Raw genomic sequence first — 19908 nt, 5'->3', positions numbered from 1 at the left:
CTGGGGTATCGGCGAGGACCATTCGCAACCGTCTCCATGAAGCTGGGCTACGGTCCCGCACACCGTTAGGCCGTCTTCCGCTCACGCCCCAACATCGTGCAGCCCGCCTCCAGTGGTGTCGCGACAGGCGTGAATGGAGGGACGAATGGAGACGTGTCGTCTTCAGCGATGAGAGTCGCTTCTGCCTTGGTGCCAATGATGGTCGTATGCGTGTTTGGCGCCGTGCAGGTGAGCGCCACAATCAGGACTGCATACGACCGAGGCACACAGGGCCAACACCTGGCATCATGGTGTGGGGAGCGATCTCCTACAATGGCCGTACACCACTGGTGATCGTCGAGGGGACACTGAATAGTGCACGGTACATCCAAACCGTCATCGAACCCATCGTTCTACCATTCCTAGACCGGCAAGGGAACTTGCTGTTCCAACAGGACAATGCACGTCCGCATGTATCTCGTGCCACCCAACGTGCTCTAGAAGGTGTAAGTCAACTACCCTGGCCAGCAAGATCTCCGGATCTGTCCCCCATTGAGCATGTTTGGGACTGGATGAAGCGTCGTCTCACGCGGTCTGCACGTCCAGCACGAACGATGGTCCAACTGAGGCGCCAGGTGGAAATGGCATGGCAAGCCGTTCCACAGGACTACATCCAGCATCTCTACGATCGTCTCCATGGGAGAATAGCAGCCTGCATTGCTGCGAAAGGTGGATATACACTGTACTAGTGCCGACATTGTGCATGCTCTGTTGCCTGTGTCTATGTGACTGTGGTTCTGTCAGTGTGATCATGTGATGTATCTGACCCCAGGAACGTGTCAATAAAGTTTCCCCTTCCTGGGACAATGAATTCACGGTGTTCTTATTTCAATTTCCAGGAGTGTATATGACGCTAGAGTGAAATATTCTTGAGTACTGCTAGAGTGTTTGGCGTCCGTTCCAAATCGGATTAAAGGAAGCCATCGAAACAATTCAGAGGCGAGCTGCTAGATTTGTTTCCGGTATGTTCGAGCAACACGCATGTATTACGGGGATGCTTCGGGAGCTCAAATGGGAATCCCTGCAGGGAAGATGACGTTCTTTTCAAGGAACACTATTGGGAAATTCTAGAGAAGCGGCATTTGAAGTTGACTGGAGGACGATTCTACTTTCGCCAGCATACATTTTGCGTAAGTACCACGAAGATAAGAACGAGAAATGAGGGCTGATACTGAGGCATATAGCCAGTCGTTTCTTGCTCTCTCTATTTGCGCGTGGAACAGGAAAGGAAACGACTAGAAGTGGTACAGGGCACCCTCCGCCACGCACCTAGAGTGGCCTGCGGCGTATGTTTGTAGATGTTCACACATGAGCTAAAACATTACGACCACCTGTTCAGTAGCGTGTTGGTCCAATTTTCAAACACAGTATAGCAGCGATTCTGCTTGGCATGGATTCTACATATCCTTGACAGGTTTCTAAAGGTATGTGGCGCCAGGTGACTACTCACAGATCACTAAATTCCCTCAAATTACGGGATGGTGGTTTGAGAGGGGGGGGGGGAGGTGACTCAGCTGGTGCTCGATATGTGTTCCAGTGGATACAGATCAAGGGCATTTTCTGCCTAAGACATCAATGTGATTTCAATATCATATTCCTCCAACCACTGCAGCACGGGTCTGGCCTTGTGTGGCGAAGAATTATCCTGCTGGAAGATGTCATCGGCATCAGAGCAGATTTCAATCATGAAGGGTTTTAGGTGGTCCGCAATAATGTTCACGTAGTTCACTGCTGTAATGGTGTCTTTGAATACTACCACAAGTCCCATGGATGCCAAGCTCAATGTACCTCACCAGCCTGCATTTGTGGCACGGTGCCCAAGTAGCCATTCGTTTGGATGACGGCGTGTAAGGACCCAAGCATCAACCTGGTGTAACAAGAAATGCGGTTCATTCGACAGGCGACACGATCTATTGATCCACGGCGAAAACTGGGCGATGCTGCGCCCCCTGCAAACGTAACTGACAGTGTCGTTGGGTCAATACAGGAACACGTAGGAGTCGTGTGATGTGGTGCTCCATGTCCAACAACGACCCTTGAACGGTGTGCTCCGAAACACTTGCGCCAACACCAGCATTGTACTGTGTCGTCAGATCTGCCACAGACTGCTGCCCACCCTGGGTTACACAGTGGGGGATCCTCCGACGTCTACGTTTTGTGATGAGGCGTGGAAGTCCAATACCATACGGCCTTCGCATTATTCCACCATCCTTCAACCACTTTTCATAGGTGCTCACGAAAGTAGTGCACAAAGAGCCGACCTACTGGCTGCGCGGTTTGAGGCGCCATGTCACGGATTGCACGGTCCCTCCCGCCGGAGGTTCGAGTCCTCCCTCAGACATGAGTGTGTGTATAGTTCTTAGCATGAGTTTGTTTCAGGTAGTTTAAGTAGTGGGTAAGTCTAGGGGCCGATGACCTTAGCAGTTTGGACCCTTAGGAATTACCACATATCTGAACACTTGCAGACCGGCTTCGCCCATTCCAGAGCTTCTCGTTTCTAGCCGCAGCGCCATGACATTGTGCCTTTTGTCAAAACCGCTCATATTAGCGACTTTCCGCATTTGTGGCCAGTATCTTCGCTATAATGACTGCCCATTTGTCTCTCTTCCACTTACTTTCCTTACTGCGCCACGTACCCGTAACATCACCAGCAGGCTTTCAACCTCGCGGTGGGCAGTGGTCACAATGTTTTGGATCGTCAGCGTAGACGTAGAAGTGCAAGTAGCACTTACTTAGGTCGTCTTCAATTGTCACGTATGCAGAGCAGAGTTTTCTCGCTGTTCGAACTCTGTCTGCTGAGCCACTGTCATTTTATAGGGATGCAGTATTAAATAAAATCATAAAATTTTTCTCTCACACACGCGGCTCACCCACAGATAGACTACATCAATAATACACCGTGTGATGAAAAGTATTCGGGGCAAGAGGCGGAGCTACCAGTATGAAAGGAGGCGGGGAGTATTGTGTTGTCAGTCGGGAAGGATTAACAGCAGACTGGTCGGTCAGGACAGCTCAGTGACTTCGACTACTCATTGGAGTATCAGATCCGTCAGGATCATTAAAAAAATGGTTCAAATGGCTCTGAGCACTACGGAACTTAACATCTATGGTCATCAGTCCCCTAGAACTTAGAACTACTTAAACCTAACTAACCTAAGGACAGCATACAACACCCTGTCACCACGAGGCAGAGAAAATCCCTGACCCCGCCGGGAATCGAATCCGGGAACCCGGGCGCGGGAAGCGAGAACGCTACCGCACGACCCCGAGGTGCGGACTGGATCATTTCAACCCTCCTAAATCTGCTGACAGCAATCCACGTCGCTTTGATTTGATTGCAGGCCGCAGATGATTTTTTAGATCTATGTACGATGCACTGGTGACAGTGGTCCCTGTAGGCATGTAATGCTCCAAAATAACGCCTTTTTCGTCCCAAAACAGAGTCAGCATAACCTTCCCTGCTGATGGTTCTGTTCGAAACTTCTTTGGTTTTGGTGATGAGGAATGGCACCATTCCTTGTTCGCTGTCTTCGTTTCCGGTTGGTGGAAGTGAACCCAGGTTTCGTCCCCAGTAACGATTCTTGCAAGGAAGCCACCACCTTCTAGTTCAAAGTGCCGAAGAAGTTCTTTACAAACATCAACACGTCGTTCTCTCATTTCAGGAGTCAGCTGCAGTGGCACCCATCTTGCAGACACTTTGTGAAACTGGGTGGTGGAAGTGAACCCAAGTCGACCGTGCGTGATGTGAATGTGAAGTGCAAACGCGAAGGAAGAACCCTGGCTAAACCAAGATGAGGTACACCTTACGTACTGATGGACAGGGCCCGTCCAGCATTGCCCAGGGTAGTTACAACAATCGCAGGAATCACTCGTCAGTTCCGAAGTGCTACCAGCATTTCAGATAGCACAGTGACTGAGCGTAAGGAGTTAAAAGAATGGGGTAAAACGGTTGAGCAGCTCCTTATAAGACACTCATTTTAGTAGTCAATGATAAGTGACGCCAGAGGTGTAAAGAGCGAGGCCGCTAGGTGGTGGACGACTGGAAACGAGTGATTTGGAACGATGAATCACGCTGCATCCTGTGACAATCCGTTGGAAAACTTAGGGTCTGATAAATGCTTGGAGAACGTTACCTACCATGTTACTTACCATCATTTGTAGCACAAACAGTGAAATAACGGAGGAGGAAGAGGTAATGTATGTGGGTGTTTTTCGTGGTCAGGGTGTGGTCCCCATATCGCGCTTAAGAAAATGCTAAATGCGGAAGGATATGAATACATTTTACAGCACTACGTTCTACGTAAAGCAGAGGAATAGTTCGGAACCGATGACTGTATCAGCATGACAACGCACCCTGTTATAAAGCAGCTTTTTTGAGGGAATGGTTTCTGGACAATAACGTTCCTGAAATGGACTCGACTGCCCAGACTCCCGACATGGAACCAATGGAACGCATTTGGGATGAGTTAGAACGTTGATATCGTTCCAGATGCCAGAGTCCAAGATCTCTCAACCCTCTGTGGTCTTGACTCTCGAGGAAGGTTGGCCTGCTGTTTACCCACATACATACAGACACATCACTGAAAGTGTTCTAAGCAGACATTTTTGAGCGCATAGTGTATGTACAGTAGTAAAGAGCGTCATGTACAGCGAAAACACGAGTCAAGGACGAATGCCTTTTGACGCGACTTCAGAACGCTTGATGTCGATTACGGCAGCGTGATTGTTAAGTCACTGCCTGCTTATTCATTTAACGCTGGTTTCAAATCTCTCCACAGTGATTTAGTTTTCTGTCGTTCACTCGAATAATAAAAATAATAATAATAATGCTGTAGGTCTACTGTTATGAATGTTAAACAATATTATTTCGAGAAACTGCTATAACTTCCACGCCTTTTCGAACGTACTTCCGCCACTAGGACGGGCTACCAACCCAGCTGATATATAAAATATGCATGAAGTATGCGCAATGCTAGGAATGTATCTCGCCGGGGGCTCAGAAAGGAAACTCTCAGATTCCTTCACGTGACATCGTCTTATATGACATGGCGTGCCTTGCATTATTGTGTCCTCAAATTTACAGGACCTCGTGAACCTTCACTTGGGCGCTTGGTATGCTAGATATTTTCTCGCAGCTACTAGCGTTTCATCAATCAACGCAGTCGAATGGTAGGGAGGATCCTTAAGTAACGCCGTAACTAGTGACTACTAGCGTACTTATCCTTGACCAGCTAAATCAAGAAATAACCTCCCATGACCCCTTTACCGAAGAGCCATCTCTCTCTCTCTCTCTCTCTCTCTCTCTCCCTCGCACGCGCGCGCGCACACACACACACACACACACACACACACACACACACACACACACACACACAGGTACACGCACACGTACACATATACACATACAATTTAGTTCCGTTTGGTTTGACACTTGTTCATTGGATCATTGACATGGAAATTTATTATCATGCAGAACACATCAATATACTACAAAGTCAGTGCGCAATTGCATTTACTTCTGTGCTTACATTCCGCCAGTTTACTCATTTGTCCTAAGATCTATTTATTTTATGATATATTAACACCTGTTAACGAAATAACTGAAAACATAAAGAAGTTAGGAGGTTCTTCGCATAAGTGGCGAGGAAAAGAGTACGTGTGAACACACATGAGAAGAAAGAATAGAATGATATGTTAAGATATCAGGAAACAACTTCTTTGGTAGTCGGAGGAAGCTGTATAAGCAAAAATAGTAGGAGAAGACAGAGGTTGGAACATATACTGCAAATAATTGAAGATATTTGGTGGAAGTGCTACTTTGAGATTGGAACAGAATAGGGAATCGTGACTGGCAGCAACAAATCTGACAGAAGTGTTATGTGCCCAAAATAAGTCCTAATTTCTAGACCTACATTAGTTGTTTTAATTCGTTTTCAGTATTATCTTTTTAGCAGTTAGATCCTGTAAATCATTGAGTAGCTGGCTAAAGATTTACGGCTGGTTAGCGCTCTCCTCTTAACGCTGTGATAAGGCTAAGTCATGGTTGACCTAGATATTTTTTCCTTCTTACGTTAGTTTTTTAAATTCATAGTTGTTCTCGAAAGGCTATTACAGATGTCAACCAATTACGCAAGAAAATGCATGCACGGCATGGCTTGTTGTCAATACAGCAAGCTGTTTAAGGAGCTCTCTCCAAGAGATTCAGAGTTGGTGCCCACATATTATGTTGTTTTCGGATTCTTCGGTGACACTTGCCAGCGACATTTAATTATGAACATGCTTGTAGTTCTCCTACTCCAAGTAGGTTAAGTTTCTACCGTTTGTGTATGTATGCAATGTTGTACCCTGTATAATGTAAGGTCAGCATTGTTTAATGCCTAGGATATAGCATTAGCAAGCCTTAGTAGTTAGTAGCAAAACTACAACACCAGGGCTGCATTAGTAGTTTACATTTAATACTTTGCCCACGACGGTCCCTATTCGCCTGTGTCGCTGATGTCTGACCAGCTCTGCTACCGCTACTGCTAGTACGATAATGCAGTGCCTGTGGCATTCAGATACAAGGGCGATGTACGTGAGGACAATATTATGGAAATGGAAGAGGATGTAAATGAAGATGAAATGGGAGATATGATACTGCATGAAGAGTTTGACACAGCACTGAAAGACCTGAGTCGAAACAAGGCCCAGGGATTAGACAACATTCCATTAGAACTACTGACAGCCTTAGGAGAGCCAGTCCTGACAAAACTCTACCATCTGGTGAGCAAGATGTATGAGACAGGCGAAATACCCTCAGACTTCAAGAAGAATATAATAATTCCAATCCCAAAGAAAGCAGGTGTTGACAGATGTGAAAATTACCGAACAATCAGTTTAATAAGCCACAGCTGCAAAATACTAACGCGAATTCTTTACAAACGAATGGAAAAACTAGTAGAAGCCGACCTCGGGGAAGATCAGTTTGGATTCCGTAGAAATATTGGAACACGTGTGGCAATACTGACCTTACGACTTACCTTAGAAGCTAGATTCAGGAAAGGCAAACCTACGTTTCTAGGATTTGTAGACTTAGAGAAAGCTTTTGACAATGTAGAGTGGAATACACTCTTTCAAATTCTGAAGGTGGCAGGGGTAAAATATAGGGAGCCAAATGCTATTTACAATTTGTACAGAAACCAGATGGCAGTTATAAGAGTCGAGGGACATGAAAGAGAAGCAGTGTTGGGAAGGGAGTGAGACAGGGTTGTAGCCAATCCCCGATGTTATTCAATCTGTATATTGAGCAAGCAGTGAAGGAAACAAAAGAAAAATTCGGAGTAGGTATTAAAATCCATGGAGAAGAAATAAAAACTTTGAGATTTGCCGATGACATTGTAATTATGTCAGAGACAGCAAAGGACTTGGAAGAGCAGTTGAACGGAATGGATAGTGTCTTCAAAGGAGGATATAAGATGAACATCAACAAAAACAAAACGGGGATAATGGAATGTAGTCGAATTAAGTCGGGTGATGCTGAGGGAATTAGATTAGGAAATGAGACACTTAAAGTAGTAAAGGAGTTTTGCTATTTGAGGAACAAAATAACTGATGATTGTCGAAGTAGAGAGGATATAAAATGTATACTGGCAATGGCAAGGAAAGCGTTTCTGAAGAAGAGAAATTTGTTAACATCGAGTATAGATTTAAGTGTCAGGAAGTCGTCTCTGAAAGTACACTCCTGGAAATTGAAATAAGAACACCGTGAATTCATTGTCCCAGGAAGGGGAAACTTTATTGACACATTCCTGGGGTCAGATACATCACATGATCACACTGACAGAACCACAGGCACATAGACACAGGCAACAGAGCATGCACAATGTCGGCACTAGTACAGTGTATATCCACCTTTCGCAGCAATGCAAGGTGCTATTCTCCCATGGACACGATCGTAGAGATGCTGGATGTAGTCCTGTGGAACAACTGGCCATGCCATTTCCACCTGGCGCCTCAGTTGGACAAGCGTTCGTGCTGGACGTGCAGACCGCGTGAGACGACGCTTCATCCAGTCCCAAACATGCTCAATGGGGGACAGATCCGGAGATCTTGCTGGCCGGGGTAGTTGACTTACACCTTCTAGAGCACGATGGGTGGCACGGTATACATGCGGACGTGCATTGTCCTGTTGGAACAGCAAGTTCCCTTGCCGGTCTAGGAATGGTAGAACGATGGGTTCGATGACGGTTTGGATGTACCGTGCACTATTCAGTGTCCCCTCGACGATCACCAGTGGTGTACGGCCAGTGTAGGAGATCGCTCCCCACACCATGATGCCGGGTGTTGGCCCTGTGTGCCTCGGTCGTATGCAGTCCTGATTGTGGCGACGGCGCCAAACACGCATACGACCATCATTGGCACCAAGGCAGAAGCGACTCTCATCGCTGAAGACGACACGTCTCCATTCGTCCCTCCATTCACGCCTGTCGCGACACCACTGGAGGCGGGCTGCACGATGTTGGGGCGTGAGCGGAAGACGGCCTAACCGTGTGCGGGACCGTAGCCCAGCTTTATGGAGACGGTTGCGAATGGTCCTCGCCGATACCCCAGGAGCAACAGTGTCCCTAATTTGCTGGGAAGTGGCGGTGCGGTCCCCTACGGCACTGCGTAGGATCCTACGGTCTTGGCGTGCATCCGTGCGTCGCTGCGGTCCGGTCCCAGGTCGACGGGCACGTGCACCTTTCGCCGACCACTGGCGACAACATCGATGTACTGTGGAGACCTCACGCCCCACGTGTTGAGCAATTCGGCGGTACGTCCACCCGGCCTCCCGCATGCCCACTATACGCCCTCGCTCAAAGTCCGTCAACTGCACATACGGTTCACGTCCACGCTGTCGCGGCATGCTACCAGTGTTAAAGACTGCGATGGAGCTCCGTATGCCACGGCAAACTGGCTGACACTGACGGCGGCGGTGCACAAATGCTGCGCAGCTAGCGCCATTCGACGGCCAACACCGCGGTTCCTGGTGTGTCCGCTGTGCCGTGCGTGTGATCATTGCTTGTACAGCCCTCTCGCAGTGTCCGGAGCAAGTATGGTGGGTCTGACACACCGGTGTCAATGTGTTCTTTTTTCCATTTCCAGGAGTGTATTTGTATGGAGTGTAGTCATGTATGGAAGTGAAACATGGAGGATAAATAGTTTGGACAAGAAGTGAATAGAAGCTTTCGAAATGTGGTGCTACAGAAGAATGCTGAAGATTAGATGAGCAGATCACATAACTAATGAGGAGGTACTGAATAGGATTGGAGAGAAGAGAAGTTTGTGGCACAACTTAAGTAGAAGAAGGGGTCGGTTGGTAGGACATGTTCTAAGGCATCAAGGGATCACCAATTTAGTATTGGAGGGCAGCGTGGAGGGTAAAAATCGTAGAGTGAGACCAAGAGATGAATACACTAAACAGATTCCAAAGGATGTAGGCTGCAGTAGGTACTGGGAGATGAAGAAGCCTGCACAGGATAGAGTAGCATGGAGAGCTGCATCAAAACAGTCTCGGGACTGAAGACCACAACAACAACGTGGTATTCAGAATTACGATGCAATATTCCTTCGGACATGCAGCGACTACAGCCGCTATGAAATACATGAAATGTATTCGCAGTTGTGGATATGGACAATTATTAACTGTATAACGGAATGCAGCGGGACTCGATCCCGGAAGTCCCGACAATCGCGAGCAGTCGCCTTACCTTTTGGCTAGGCAAGCATGACTCAACACCACACTTAACCTCTATATGTCGTCAACCACGTGTCTACGACCTGTACTCGTACATCCATTACGTATATTCCCCTACAGGGGAGACAATTTACTTGAAAGTCGCTTGCCTGGTGTTGGCGGATGAATGCGATATTGCAGTGCCTGTGTTATTCCGAATTACGGTGCAGTGTTCCTTCGGAGGTGCACGCATGTCCGGAGCATCAAGCACTGCAGCTACTAAGCCGTTATGAAATACATGAGATGTATTCACAGTTGCGAGTAAGGACAACCGTCAGCTGTATAATAGAATGACAACAATGAAAATAAGAGAAAACCAGGCTCCACTCTCGGTGCGGCACAAATTTTCATTGTCGTGATTCCATTATACAGTTGATGGTTGTCTATATTAGCAACGGCGAATACATTTTATGTACTACGGCACCACTGAGGCTACGCTGGAGACGAAACCTCTCCGTCGTTTCTAGGTTCCCAGTTCAACACAATACAATGCTGCAATTTAAATGCTAGGCATCTGTTTGCTTTTTTTTCCGTTATATTTTCAGTACGAACATAAAAATTGTGTCATCTGTACTGTAGCTTGTCTATCGGGTAGCAGCGCTGTGGCGGTTTAGGCATCTTTATAAATGTCTACTGCAGTGATTTTCAGCCTTTTCGGGTCCATGGCACCCTTGACCTGAACGTGAAATACCCATGGTTTCTTTCGCACATGAAATCTGACTCGAGGTCTAGGATAAATAAACCTAAGTAGCTCTTTACAATATCCATTATCTCACTTGTCGTTAATGGCTGACCCCATTTTGCATATTTAAATAATCCACTGACTAATGTCTTCTCTTCTTCTAAACTCAAAACAGTTTATCCATCTATTTTCAAAGGATTTTTGCTATTTAATTTCGTTGAAAGTTTACTAGGTGGTACACCATTTTTTTTAACTGCATTCCTGAGTGATAATTTACATGCCTTGACATCACTGACAGCTTTCTGCAGACTTGTCTCACTGTATTTTTGATAGCCACTTGGCCCAATCTTCTTTTTGTATGCCCGTGGCATGATCCAATTTACCCTGAAAAAATATAATTTTCTACCTTTATGCCTGCAGCTGATGAATAACATATCCAAACCTAACCTAACTTTTCAAACATCATCACTGATAGTTGTCCTCCACATTCCAATCTCAGAGAACTGTATTACTATTACCAGAGTAGCTGTGCAACAGTTTGTTTCCAGAGTTTTAGAAAAAAGGTAAAGTTTATATTTAAATACATTATTTTTTTAAAAAATCACATAATTCTTTGACATATACAATTTTTACATCACTGGAACATCTGTGGTGACTCTAGAGAGTTGTTTCCATTAATTACACCAAAGTATCACTCCACAGCAAAGATGATTTGTTGAAATGGATACCGTGTTCCATTCCACCCCAGTAGTTCCAAATCACCCCAAGTGACGGTACTGCTAGTGTCCGCCTTGCTATTATTGTCTGTGGAGTCGTTCGCCGCCTATGTTGATTGGCACCTGCATTCTCGTCGCTGCAAGTATTCTTTATGCAGCGCTCTCGATATTGTGTCAGCGCTGTCGCTGAGGTCGGTATACAGTTTTGGTCTCGAGGCGATTGTGTAATGCCGTCATGTTGTGTGTTAGTCGTCTTTCCTGCGACCAACGGTTGCAGTACAGGAGTACCTGCTCCGGGTGCGTTCCTCTCCACTGGCACATCAGCCTCCTCGCCAAGATTTACACGCAGAAAGCGCACGGGATATGGTCCGCGGTCAGAAAACGAACAATGCCCAGTGTGGGGTTGACGTGTTTAATCTTCAACTACTATCTGATGTTGGGGAGGAATACAGATACCATTTGGTCCTTTCTGCAGTGGTATGAACGCTTTTGCCGAGAGTTCACTCCCCAATTTTTCAGGTGTCTCAAGGTTTGTATTTCTTCCCCCCGTAGCTCGTCTGTCGTTTTACAGAGACAATATGCAGAGTATTGTGAAGTCGACAAAACATTTTAAATGGCTGAACATAATGTATCAAATGATACAATACGTGAAAGATAAACGCTCAGAGGTTTGACCCTCTTTCTCTCTCTCTCCTTCTTGTTAATTTTTAACAGTTTGTCGCCAGTGAAGTTCACCATACTTGCTGAAAACAGTGACCAACGAGGCAGAGAGCCTCCTGGTCTTGGTTGCCTTGTCATGGTTCGCGCGGATGAACCGTCGGAGGTTCGAGTCCTCCCTCGCGCATGGGTGTGTGTGTTGTCCGCAGCGTAAGTTAGTTTAAGTTAGATTAAGTAGTTTTTTAAGTCTAGGGACCGATGACATCTGCAGTTTGGTCCTGTAGAAGCTTACCCCAATTTCCAAGTTTCCCGGCAGAGAAAATATTTTGTTGTTGAGGTCTTCAGTCCTGAGACTGGCTTGATGCAGCTCTCCATGCTACTCTATCCTGTTCAAGCTTCTTCATCTCCCAGTACCTACTGCAGCCTACATCCTTCTGAATCTGCTTAGTGTATTCACCTCTTGGCATCCCTCTAAGATTTTTACACTCCACACTGCCCTCCAATACTAAATTGGTGATCCCTCGATGTATCAGAACATGTCCTACCAACCGATCCCTTCTTCTAGTCAAGTTGTGCCACAAGCTCCTCTTCTCCCCAATTCTATTCAACACCTCCTCATTAGTTATGTGATCTACCCATCTAATCTTCAGCATTCTTCTGTAGCACCACATTTCGAAAGCTTCTATTCTCTTCTTGTCTAAACTATTTATCGTCCACGTTTCACTTCCATACACGGCTACACTCCATACAAATACTTTCAGAAACGACTTCCTGACACTTAAGTCTGTTCTCGATGCTAAAAAATTTTTCTTCTTTAGAAACGCTTTCCTTGCCATTGCCAGTCTACATTTTATATCCTCTCTACTTTGACCATCATCAGTTACTTTGCTCCCCAAATAGCAAAACTCCTTTACTACTTCAAGTGTCTCATTTCCTAATGTAATTCCCTGAGCATCACCCGACTTAATTCGACTACATTCCATGATCCTCGTTTTGCTTTTGTTGATGTTCATCTTATACCCTCCATTCAAGACACTGTCCATTCCGTTCAACTGCTCTTCCAAGTCCTTTGCTGTCTCTGACATAATTACAATGTCATCGGCGAACCTCAAAGTTTTTATTTCTTCTCCGTGGATTTTAATACCTACTCCGAACGTTTCTTTTGTTTAAAAAAATGGTTCAAATGGCTCTGAGCACTATGCGACTTAACTTCTGAGGTCATCAGTCGCTTAGAACTTAGAACTAATTAAACCTAACTAACCTAAGGACATCACACACATCCATGACCGAGGCAGGATTCGAAGCTGCGACCGGAGCGGTCGCTCGGCTCCAGATCTTTTGTTTCCTTTACTGCTTGCTCAATATACAAATTGAATAACATCGGGGAGAGGCTGCAACCCTGTCTCACTCCCTTCCCAAGCACTCCTTCCCTTTCATACCCCTCGACTCTTATAACTGCCATCTGGTTTCTGTACAAATTGTAAATAGCCTTTCGCTCCATGTATTTTACCCCTGCCACCTTCAGAATTTGAAAGAGAGTATTCCAATCAACATTGTCAAAAGCTTTCTCCAAGTCTACAAATGCTAGAAACGTAGGTTTGCCTTTCCTTAATCTTTCTTCTAAGATAAGTCGTAAGGTCAGTATTGCCTCACGTGTTCGGAAGGAGTATATAGAGGGTCTATACAAGAGCGATGTACTTGAGGACAATATTATGGAAATGGAAGAGGATGTAGATGAAGATGAAATGGGAGATACGACACTGCGTGAAGAGTTTGACACAGCACTGAAAGACCTGAGTCGAAACAAGGCCCCGCGGGTAGACAACATTCCATTAGAACTACTGACGGCCTTGGGAGAGCCAGTCTTGACAAAACTCTACCATCTGGTGAGCAAGATGTATGACACAGGCAAAATACCCTCAGACTTCAAGAAGAATATAATAATTCCAGTCCCAAAGAAAGCAGGTGTTGACAGATGTGAAAATTACCGCAATATGAGTTTAATAAGTGACAGCTGCAAAATACTAACGCGAATTCTTTGCAGACGAATGGAAAAACTGATAGAAGCCGACCTCGGGGAAGATCAGTTTGGATTCCGTAGAAATTTGGTGTTGCCAATCGATGGGTAGTGCAAAGGAATTTTCGTGTCGTGTTTCACATCAGCAATTTAGAACTACATTCTGAAGCGGTACAAAAAATTCATTGACAGAAATGTCAGTGCAGTCACCTACCTCGACACACTAGAATTGTGGCTCATGCCACAATCTGAAACTGTCAGCAGGGATTTCGTCTTCCAACATGATGGCGCCCTTAAACATTGCCACAATTGAGTATGAGATTACCTAACTGAGATGTCACGTCGCGGGATAGGCCGCGTCGTGGCTGATGACCTGCCAATACTTGAGTGGGCGCCACGGTTGTCAGATCTGAGGCCTTGCGATATTTCTTGTGGAATTGTATGACGTTTCTGTTCCATCTCTAACACACAATCTCGAAGACTTGAGACATTGCATCGCTGCAGGTGTTCTTATCTTCAATGTGCTTGGTCGGATATGGGTTGTATTGAACTGTCGTTTAGAAGGGTGCCGTATGACGGAGGATAAACTTTGAGTGTTCGTCTTTCACACAGTCTATCATTTGTTACGTTCTTTCATGGACATTATACTTTGAAGAGCCAAAAACCTGGTACACGTGCCCAAAATCGTGCAGGGCACCCGCGAGCGCGCAGAAGTGCCACAACACGACGTGGCATGGACTCGACTAATGTCTGAAGTAGTGCTGGACGGAACCGACACCATGAATCCTGCAGGGCTGTCCATAAAGCAGTAAGAGTACGAGGGGGTGGAGATCTCTTCTGAACAGCAAGTTGCAAGACATCCCAGATATATTTAACATGTCTGGGGAGTTTGGTGGCCAGCGGAGGTGTTTAAACTCAGAAGAGAGTTCCTGGAGCCACTCTGTAGCAATTCTGGACGTGTGGCGTGTCGTATTGTCCTTCTGGAATTGCCAAAGTGATCAGACAGGATACGTACGTACGTTTCACCTGTCAAAGTCATATTTAGACGCATCAGGGGTCCCATATCACTAACTCCACACGCCCCACACCATTACAGAGCCTCCACCAGCTTGAACAGTCCCCTGCTGACATGCAGGGTCCATGGATTCTCGAGGTTGTCTCCATATCCGAACACGTCCATCTGCTCGATACAATTTGAAACGAGACTTGGCCGATCAGGCAACATGATTCCAGTCATCAGTTCAATGTCAGTGTTGAAGGACACAGGCGAGGGGTAAAGCTCTGTGTCGTTCAGTCATCAAGTCTACAAGAGTGGGCCCTCTGTTCCGAAAGCCCATATCGATGATAATGGTTAGTACGCTTACACTTATTGATGGTCCAGCATTGAAATCTGCAGCAATTTGTTGAAGGATTGCATTTCTGTTAGTTCAACGATTCTCTTCGGTCGTCGTTGTTCCCGCTCTCGCAGGATCTTTTTCCGGCCGCAGCGATGTCGGAGATTTGATATTTTACCCGATTTCTGATATTCACGGTACACTAGTAAAATGGTCGTATGGGAGAATCCCCTCTTCATTGCTACCTCGAAGATGCTGTGTCCCATCGCACGTGTGCCGACCTTAAAACCACGTTCAAACTCACTTAAATCTTGATAACCTGCCACTGTAGCAGCAGTAACCGATCTAACAACTGCGCCAGACACTTTTTGTGTATTCTGCGTGTTCACGTATCTCTGTATTTGAATACGCATGCCTATACCAGTTTCTTTGGCGCTTTTGTGCAAATACCCTGTACTGCAACGCGACAATTAATAGTTATGTCTGTTGGGTATAACCCGAGCATCGCGCACAGTGCCTCGACTGACGTGCTGCCGAACGTGTCTGATAGCGACAGGAGCACACTGCTCTGTCCGCATCTTACGACCACGGTTTTAGTCGCGGTGCAGTGTCGTCGTGCTCACAGCCTGGCAGCAGAATATGTCTTCGAATCTAGGAGATCGCACTGGGATGTTCTAACTGCGGTTAAGGGCAGTCTTTCATAAACTGTGCCAATTCTGGCAAGTTTATCCTTGCTGTGGCATTGCAATACCATAAATACAGATAAAATACTTTCTGCGTCATCCAGAATTTTTCACCATTTAGTATCTGTTGATAACTTGTACTTTACTTCCGTTTCTGAATATGTAAGTTTTATTACAGAAACTATAGTTAGTATGTAAAGGATGTAATAGCGTATTTATTTGTCACAGTGTATAACTGATTTTGATTATAATGTAAATATTGTAAATTTCTGGGTAATAGCTAAGGCAACATTATTTTAATGTGCCGATAGCAACTACGAAATGGCAGTTGCTGTGCCGTTGTTTATCTTTGCATATGAAGAGACTCTGTCGTGCTGCGATCATTGATGAAGCAGAGTAGCTTCAGTCATGAAAGAGTGCGGAAGTGTTTGTTGAGCTTTCCTACAGACGCGGTGTGCAGATACGATCGCGCCAGTGTAGGCGCACCTACTTCGTTAACCCGCGTGTATTGAAAGCACGGTAGTAGTGTACAGGCGGAGAAAGCTGCAATTTTAACTATTGCCTGTCCCATAATTATCCGTGGCTCTGGAGACGACTCGATGTCTCAGCCAACAGCAGCAGCAACAGCGGAAGCTCAGCATTGTCGTCGACCACTTCCTTCGTCGTCCGTAAAGCTACAACATCGTAAGACTGTTAACTAATATTGTACTGGCATTATGCAGTACCATCTCTTTCACAAAGTTTAATAAATTTTTTGAATGATAACCTGCAGTAGTTGACACTTGTGGGGCACCTGTGTTGTCACTGTCCTTCACCTACATCTACATCTACGGGATTACTCTGCTATTCACAATAAAGTGCCTGGCAGAGGGTTCAATGAACCACCTTCAAGCTGTCTCTCTACCGTTCCACTCTCGAACGACACGCGGGAAAAACGAGCACATAAATTTTTCTGTGTGAGCCCTGATTTCTCTTATTTTATCGTAATGATCATTTGGACATTATTACCAAGCAGGGTCCCTTTCCTTTCCGTACAATCACCGAGTGTCGTAAAAATATGAAAATTGATTGACTATATACTGCCAGTTTTGTTTGTTCGGTAGTGCCCAGTTTCGATATAAATTTTGTTGCCTCAGTAATTGTTCATTCTTGTATTGGATAACGGTGGCTAAACCACTTTGCAATTTTGAGTATTAACTTCACTCATTTAAAGTAACGCAAAATTTCAATGGCAAAACTAATAACTAAAGATACAGCACAAATTAATAGTGGGCAATTTTATTTGTTCTATATTTAGCTTAGCGAGTGACTTCTGCTGGCTTGGTACATACGTTATTGTTATCTTAAAAGTAAAGCAGGAGCTCATTTGCTTAAAGTAAATTCAATCTTTCCCTAATTAATAGTAAACTGCTTGCCTTTTTCTAAATTTTGCATTACGTTATGCTGAGGTTACTGAAAGTCATTTTTTACGAAACTAAGTTTCAGTTACAATCAGTCATTTAACCAGCAACTTCAATTGCCTTTCACAATTTAGTATTCCAGACTGGATAACTGTAAACTCAGTGCTTTCTGATTCATTTATTTTCTCGCGAACTCTTGTGTTGTGGAAAAGGGTGACAACCTTCCGTTGCCACACCAGTGACTATTTGCTTAATCTTCTTTGCCATTACCTTTCTTAAGGTTCTAGAGGTTCATTGCCCTTGTGGGCTGGTGAGCGTTTGATTATTCCTTTTTTGCTAATCAGTATTTTTGTATAAGCAATATTTTTTGTATTAAAAGATTATGTGGTATCCTTTTCCCCTATGCGGCTCGTGAGCGATTGCACTAAATTCCACCCATTTCAGAATTTTTTTCAGTATCTAGAATAGAGTCTTCCTTCACAAGAGTCTGTTGTGCACTTTCCTCCAACTACCCGGTGTTATTTTGCTTCGATAACAGTAGCCTCACTCACTGTAAAATTTCAGTAGGCAAACGCGATCACGGTCAATTACATACTACTGGCCATTAAAATTGCTACACCACGAAGAAATGCAGATGATAAACGGGTATTCATTGGACAGATATATTATACTAGAACTGACATGTGATTACATTTTCACGCGATTTGGGTGCATAGATCCTGAGAAATCAGTACCCAGAACAACCACCTCTGGCCGTAATAACGACCTTAATACGCCCGGGCATTGAGTCAAACAGAGATTGGATGGCGTGTACAGGTACAGCTGCCCACGCAGCTTCAACACGATACCACAGTTCATCAAGAGTAGTGATTGGCGTATTGCGACGAGCCAGCTGCTCGGCCACCATTGACCAGACGTTTTCAACTGGTGAGAGATCTGAAGAATGTGCTGGCCCCGCGCGACTGCTACGGTCGCAGGTTCGAATCCTGCCTCGGGCATGGATGTGTGTGATGTCCTTAGGTTAGTTAGGTTTAAGTAGTTCTAAGTTCTAGGGGACTGATGCCCACAGATGTTAAGTCCCATAGTGCTCAGAGCCATTTGAACCATTTGTGCTGGCCAGGGCAGCAGTCGAACATTTTCTGTATCCAGAAAGGCCCGTACAGGACCTGCAACATGCGGTCGTGCATTATCCTGCTGAAATGATGGGTTTCGCAGGGATCGAATGAAGGGTAGAGCCACGGGTCGTAACACATCTGAAATGTAACGTCCACTGTTCAAAGTGCCGTCAATGCGAACAAGAGGTGACCGAGACGTGTAACCAATGGCACCCCATACCATCACTCAAGGTTATATGCCAGTATGGCGATGACGAATACACGCTTCCGATGTGCCTTCACCTCGATGTCACCAATCACGGATGCGACCATCATGATGCTGTAAACAGAACCTGGATTCATCCGAAAAATGACGTTTTACTATTCGTGCATCCAGGTTCGTCATTGAGTGCACCATCGCAGGCGCTCCTGTCTGTGATGCAGCGTCAAGGGTAACCGCAGCCATGGTCTCCGAGCTGATAGTCCATGCCGCTGCAAACGCCGTGGAACTGTTCGTGCAGATGGTTGTTGTCTTGCAAACGTCCCCATCTGTTGACTCAGGGATCGAGACGTGGCTGCACGATCCGTTACAGCCATGCCTGTCATCTCGACTGCTAGTGATAGGCCGTTGGGATCCAGCACGGCGTTCCGGATTACCCTCCTGAACCCAACGATTCCATATTCTGCTAACAGTCATTGGATCTCGACCAACGCGAGAAGCAATGTCGCGATAAGATAAACCGCAATCGTGATAGGCTACAATCCGACCTTTATCAAAGTCGGAAACGTGATGGTACGCATTTCTCCAGCTTACACGAGGCATCACAACAACGTTTCACCAGGCAACGCCGGTCAACTGCTGTTTGTGTATGAGAAATGGGTTGGAAACTTTCCTCATGTCAGCACGTTGTAGGTGTCACCACCGGCGCCAACCTTGTGTGAATGCTCTGAAAAGCTGATTATTTGCATATCACAGCATCTTCTTTCCGTCGGTTAAATTTCGCGTCTGTAGCACGTCATCTTCGTGGTGTAGCAATTTTAATGGCCGGTAGTGTATCGCAATCCAATTGGCCGATTAGGAAGGGGAGGTTAAAGCACGAAACTGTGGATATGAAGACTTTGAGGGGTACTCACCGAGCAGGCTGTAGACGACGCCGAAGACGATGTACATGGAGCAGATGATGGCGGCGGCGGCGTCGGTGTCCGCGGCGGCGCCGTAGTCGAGCCTCGGGGGGCAGGCGGCCGCCCCCGCGTCCGCCCCCGGATGTCCGCGGCCACCGCCCGCGCCACCGCCGGGCCCGCCACCCACCACGGGAGGCCCGGGGGCGGGAGTCCTGGGACCGGCGCCGCCCCCCGGGCCGCGGCCGCCGCCCCCAGCCACCGCGCCGCCCACCGTCACCGCGACGGCGGGCGCCAGTGTCGGAGCCGACGGCAGCGCCGACGACGCCGCCGGGCTCGTCACCGACGCCGGCACCGACACCGACAGCGACAGCGCCATCGCCATCGCGGCCTGCCAGCACACCGCTGCGTCA

The 19908-nt window shown here is 46.3% G+C and overlaps 1 protein-coding gene across 1 annotated transcript in view; it reads right to left on the bottom strand.

Moving 5' to 3' along the window:
* Positions 1 to 19625, bottom strand: part of LOC124788110 (transmembrane protein 198) — a 189278-nt gene extending 169653 nt beyond the window's left edge. Inside the window, exon 1 of the mRNA XM_047255232.1 lies at positions 19511 to 19625. Within this exon, the coding sequence (XP_047111188.1) occupies positions 19511 to 19547 (37 nt within the window). The 5' untranslated portion in view covers positions 19548 to 19625. The remainder of the gene's footprint in view (positions 1 to 19510) is intronic.
* Positions 19626 to 19908: the final 283 nt, after the last annotated feature.

The sequence above is a fragment of the Schistocerca piceifrons genome, chromosome 3 (assembly GCF_021461385.2).
Source record: "Schistocerca piceifrons isolate TAMUIC-IGC-003096 chromosome 3, iqSchPice1.1, whole genome shotgun sequence".
In the NCBI taxonomy this organism is placed as follows: Eukaryota; Metazoa; Arthropoda; class Insecta; order Orthoptera; family Acrididae; genus Schistocerca; species Schistocerca piceifrons.
Note: the sequence above shows the minus strand (reverse complement) of the source record. Positions and strands in the feature narration are given on the sequence as shown.